Source organism: Scyliorhinus canicula, chromosome 27 (assembly GCF_902713615.1).
Source record: "Scyliorhinus canicula chromosome 27, sScyCan1.1, whole genome shotgun sequence".
Taxonomy (NCBI): domain Eukaryota; kingdom Metazoa; phylum Chordata; class Chondrichthyes; order Carcharhiniformes; family Scyliorhinidae; genus Scyliorhinus; species Scyliorhinus canicula.
Window position 1 is genome coordinate 4,992,480 of NC_052172.1, and position 6,000 is coordinate 4,998,479.

Sequence of the window (6,000 nt, forward strand, 5' to 3'; positions counted from 1 at the left end):
GTAAACCTCTTCTGTACCCTCTCCAAAGCCTCCACATCCTTCTGGTAGTGTGGCGACCAGTGTTGAGAACTATATTCCAAGTGTGGCCTAACTAAGGATGTATACAGCTGCAACATGACTTGCCAATTTTTATACTCAATGCCCCGGCTGATGAAAGGAAACATGTCCTATGCCTTCTTGACGACCTTCTCCACCTGTGTTGCCACTTTCAGTGACCTGTGGACCTGTACACCCAGATCTCTCTGTCTGTCAATACACTTAAAGGTTCTGCCATATACTGTGGGCGCGATTCTCCGCAAATGCGGCGAGTCGTAAAGGCTGTCGTGAAACTGGCCGTGTTTCACGGCAGCCTCCGCGCCCCCTCCCGGGACCCGATTCTCCCCCCCGGGCGGGGCTAGCAGCGCGGCCCCGTGAAGCACGACCGTCGCTAAGCCCACGGCGGGTGACGCGCACGATGACGTCAGCCGCGCATATGCGTCAAACCCGCGCATGCGGGTTCAGAGTGAAGGGGAACCAAATTAAGAGGCTGCCCCTGTGGGGCAGCAGGGTAGCATGGTGGTTAGCATAAATGCTTCACAGCTCCAGGGTCCCAGGTTCGATTCCCGGCTGGGTCACTGTCTGTGTGGAGTCTGCACGTCCTCCCCCTGTGTGCGTGGGTTTCCCACGGTTGCTCCGGTTTCCTCCCACAGTCCAAAGATGTGCAGGTTAGGTGGATTGGCCATGCTAAATTGCCCGTAGTGTCCTAATAAAAGTAAGGTTAAGGGGGGGTTGTTGGGTTACGGGTACAGGGTGGATATGTGGGTTTGAGTAGGGTGATCATGGCTCGGCACAACATTGAGGGCCGAAGGGCCTGTTCTGTGCTGTACTGTTCTATAAGGAGGGATTTCTTCTCTCAGAGGATCGTGAGTGCTTGGAGCTCCATGCCACAGAGAGCTATGGGGGAAGAGTAACTGACCGGGATTTTCCGGCTGTAGATTTCTATATTTCTATATATTTCTGTCCAGCTTTGCCTTTTTCTTGCCAAAGTTTCCCTAATAAGAAAAATGCAGCGTTACTCATCCGTCACCCGTGATTCCCTTACTGATGAAGAATTTATCGCTCTCGGCCTTAAATACGCACTAGGGGCGCGGGAGCACCGCCAGCGGGGGAAGAGAACCTCTACAGCCGGAAAATCCCGGTCAGTTATTCTTCCCCCATAGCTCTCTGTGGCACGGAGCTCCAAGCACTCACGATCCTCTGAGAGAAGAAATCCCTCCTTATCTCAGTCTTAATTTGGTTCCTCTTCACTCTGAGACTCTACCCTCTGGTCCTAGACCCTTCCATGGGCGAAACATCCTCTCGACATTGACCCTGTCAAAGCCCTTCAGGACCTTATGGGCGCGATTTAATGGCCTCATCGTCCCCAAGGGACGAGGCTGTTCAATCTCTCGGGAGATTTGTGACGCTTGAAACGCCTCGTGAGATCTAGAGATGTCGCGATCTGGGTCTTTTCCTCGCTGGGTGTGATCAGCAAACTTAACTGAGCCATTAGAAAGTGGTAGGGTGCCCGGGTGCTAGGCTGGCACTGCTGGGGACCAGGCCAGGGGGGATCTTACCAGCTGGAGGGGGAGGGGGGCGGGGGGGGGGGGGGGGGGGGGGGGGGGGGGGGGGGGTCGTGGTAATGGGATGTTCCCGGGGTCCTCCCAAGTTTGGGGAAAGGGGGTCAAAAATGGGGGAGGCGGGGCTGAAAGGGGCAGGGGGAGATGGGGGCAGTCAGACAAAATGGCGTCCCAATCTTCCAGGAGCCTTTCCCGCTGGGCTCACCAGGAGGTAATGACTCAAGTGCGGCCTCTGCGGAAAGAAACTCCCCGGGGCCAAAAGAAACGGCAAAGCTAATGGGAAGATTCTTGGTAGTGTGGATGAGCAGAGAGATCTCGGTGTCCATGTACATAGATCCCTGAAAGTTGCCACCCAGGTTGATAGGGTTGTTAAGAAGGCGTACGGTGTGTTAGCTTTTCTTGGTAGAGGGATTGAGTTCCGGAGCCATGAGGTCATGTTGCAGTTGTACAAAACTCTGGTGCGGCCGCATTTGGAGTATTGCGTACAGTTCTGGTCGCCTCATTATAGGAAGGACGTGGAAGCTTTGGAACGGGTGCAGAGGAGATTTACCAGGATGTTGCCTGGTATGGAGGGAAGATCTTATGAGGAAAGGCTGATGGACTTGAGGCTGTTTTCGTTAGAGAGAAGAAGGTTAAGAGGTGACTTAATTGAGGCATACAAGATGATCAGAGGTTTAGATAGGGTGGACAGTGAGAGCCTTTTTCCTCGGATGGTGATGGCTAGCACGAGGGGACATAGCTTTAAATTGAGGGGAGATAGATATAGGACAGATGTCAGAGGTAGGTTCTTTACTCAGAGAGTAGTAAGGGCGTGGAATGCCCTGCCTGCAACAGTAGTGGACTCGCCAACATTAAGGGCATTTATATGGTCATTGGATAAATATATGGATGATGAGGGAATACTGTAAATGGGCTGTAGATTGGTTGCACAGGTCGGCGCAACATCGAGGGCCGACGGGCCTGTACTGCGCTGTAATGTTCTATAAAGTGCCTCTGAAGAGGTGGTTCTTGGCACTGCAGCCTGAAACCGGACAGAAATATTTTCCACTTATATTGGGGTCTTTATGGTCTAATGAGATCACATCTGATTCTTCTAAATTCCAACGAGTAGAGTCCCAACCTGTTTAACCTTTGCTGCTGAGACAATCCCCAGTTCCTTCCTAATCTTCAGTAGTTTAGTTGGGAAACGTTGCGAATAGGCCTCTGACTGCTGCATCGAGAGTTGTTGGAAAGGCCAGGGTTTGATCTCGGTCAGCTGATCAGATTTCCTATCCAGTGGAAGTCTGGAGGCAGAGCTGTGCCGTCCCCTCCGCTATTGGCTTCAGCTCAGTGAGTTCACTCACTGTGATTTGTGACTTCAGTCCATCGCGGGGGGGGGGGGGGGGGGGGGGGGGGGGGGGGGGGGGGGGGGGGCAGCCGGGACCAAACAGAGGTCACAGCACCTGTCCGGGCACCCGCAGGTCCTCACACCTTCCTTGGTCCGATTTCAGAGTGACAGAAGACGCTCGGGAAAATGAGATGGAAGAAAACCTGGATCAAGTGGGCAGCATCATCGGAAACCTGCGACATATGGCGCTCGACATGAGCAACGAGATTGGCTCCCAGAATGCCCAGATTGACCGGATTGTGGTTAAGGTAAGATGTTTGGTTGTATTATTGGGAAATTCTCCGTGAAAAGCAAACGTCCTGAAGTGTGAGGCACTCCCAAAGTGGAAAAACATAGGCCAGGAGGCACGATTAATCAAATAGTTGGGTGGCAGTGAGCTTGGATTTTGAAAATCTGTAGAATGCAAGACAAAGGACGGCGATGAGGGGCGATTCATCCCAAATATTTCAAAGTGTCATTTTGGGCGAGTTTGCCGAAGTGTTTTCCTCTGGCTTTCTGGGTGCGATCCACACCGGACTTCACCCACACTTTTTAACGCACGATTTAACGGGGAAAAAACAGTCCATTGTGAGCGGGATTAGAGGGATCACAAGGGGGGGAACGACCCACTATCAAACGGCACTATTTATTTTAGAGGCTCAGCGGGGAACCCCCTTCCCCGAGGCCGCACTCCTTCGCATCTTCTGCATTGAGGACCTCCGCCCGTCAGATGGCGGCTCCGATCTCTCGGCCCCGCCAACGCGACCCATGGACTCTCCTCCTCCAATGCCCCAACTCACCTGTTGGGGGGGGGGGGGGTAGTTGAGCCACCTCATTGGGGCAGAGCACCCCTGGGCCTGATCCCAGGTGCAGGCAAAGTGCCACCACCTCGGCACCTTGGCACTGCCAACTTGGCCGTGCCACCTGGGCACCCTGGAAGTGCCAAGGTGGCGCCCAGGTGGCACAGCCAGGGTGCTCAGGCGGAACTGTAGTGCCGGGTGGCATCAGCAGTGCCAAGCTGCCACACTGCCTAGAGGCCGATCACCCGGGGGCCTGGGTTGGTAGGTAAATTGGTAGGGAAACCCCCCCCCCCCCAAGTGCCGTGCCGCCTTGTCCCCGTTTGTGGGGACCTGGGCTAAAGAGCGACCGGCTGGGGCCTCCTCGGCGAGGTTGGTAGATCCCGGGAGCCGGTTAGATCTGGTGTCGGCAGAGTTTTAAACTCACTTGCTTTTCAAGTATTGGTCTTTCTCTCTCTATGTGAGGATACCCCTCTTGATAACAATTCTAAAATTAACATTTACTAGTTTGATTGATAAACTTTTGTCCATGAACCATAATATAAGCACACACGCACACGCATATTCATAAACGCACAAGCATGCATGTACAAACCTGCATGCACACATACCACATGCATACACAGGCACGCACATATGAACACATTCACACGCATATCTATGCACACACACAGATATGCATATATGCACACACATACACACAAGCATATATATATATATGGACGCACACATGCATATGTACGCACACATACACATGCACAGATACAAATACACACATGCATATGCATACATGTTTGCACACATATATGCACACATACGTATGGCAGCACGGTAGCATTGTGGATAGCACAATCGCTTCACAGCTCCAGGGTCCCAGGTTCGATTCCGGCTTGGGTCACTGTCTGTGCGGAGTCTGCACATCCTCCCCGTGTATGCGTGGGTTTCCTCCGGGTACTCCGGTTTCCTCCCACAGTCCAAAGATGTGCGGGTTAGGTGGATTGGCCATGCTAAATTGCCCTTAGTGTCCAAAATTGCCCTTAGTGTTGGGTGGGGTTACTGGGTTATGGGGATAGGGTGTTGACCTTGGGTAGGGTGCTCTTTCCAAGAGCCGGTGCAGGCTCAATGGGCCGAATGGCCTCCTTCTGCACTGTAAATTCTATGTCTATGTCTATACACACATGCATATGTACACACATATACACACATGCATATGTACGCGTACACACACGTTCATATATGCACATATACACGAACATGAACATATACACATACACACACATATACACAAATACACATGCATATGCACAAGTACACACACACATACATGCACAAACAGTTTGTGCACAACAGAAACATATGGACGCATGCACGCGCGTAAGCATGGTCACACATGCAAGCATCACCTACACGAGTCAGCATAGATACCCGTGGGTGTGCTACACCAGAACCAACTCCTTCAGAGCACCAGAAAGTAAACTCTTGCTGTGCTACCCCATTAAGCTGCTTCTATTTTCTCTTCCAGGGTGACATGAACAAAGCTCGCATCGATGAAGCCAACAAGCATGCCACCAAGATGCTGTGAGCTGCTTCCAGACAAGAATCCTCCTTTCTGCCAGATTTCCCCCATCCCATTATCCATTGCAGTATCTGAAAGGTTCCTGGAGGGGCAAGTCCCTATTGCTGTGATAGGATACCACACGGTTCAATATTATTCTGTACATTTTAATTTATTTTATAAGTTCTCAGTGTAGCAGGTGTTCCAGTTGTGTAAGGTGTATATTTCAATGTCAATGTGTGTAATTGCCTGCCCAGAGTGAGCTACGTGTACTATTTTGTTTTAACCTCTGTGCTAATCGGTCCTTTTGATGAATGAAATCTTCTCTGTAATCACGTGATAACATGAGCATGAGCCAAGCTCGATGTGCACAGCTGAATTCCAATAAATGTACAGCAGATCCCTGCACCTTCTTTAAAATGTCAAACCAGTTGATGGAAGGGAGGGGCTCCTCTGAGCTCGGGGGGGGGGGGGGGGGGGGGGGGGGGGCTGATGCCGAGATCACGGGCGGCCAGAAGGAAAAAGGGGAGGATTGCACAGAGACAAAGAGCACAATTTTGTGATAGGAAAACCCGGCGTGTCTTCACGCTGGTGAAAGCTTTGCGGTGCAGATTGCCAGAGCTGCGAGCTCTCCCGGTTTCCTCTCATCGCCTGGCAGCTGAGACGTCACTCCTATTATTTCTT

General features: G+C 51.8%; 1 protein-coding gene across 1 annotated transcript in view; it reads left to right on the forward strand.

Moving 5' to 3' along the window:
- Window positions 1-5,736, forward strand: part of LOC119957864 (synaptosomal-associated protein 25) — a 127,473-nt gene extending 121,737 nt beyond the window's left edge. Inside the window, exons 7-8 of the mRNA XM_038786025.1 lie at window positions 3,089-3,233; window positions 5,284-5,736. Coding sequence (XP_038641953.1) covers window positions 3,089-3,233; window positions 5,284-5,343 — 205 coding nt within the window. The 3' untranslated portion in view covers window positions 5,344-5,736. The remainder of the gene's footprint in view (window positions 1-3,088; window positions 3,234-5,283) is intronic.
- The last annotated feature ends 264 nt before the right edge of the window (window positions 5,737-6,000 follow it).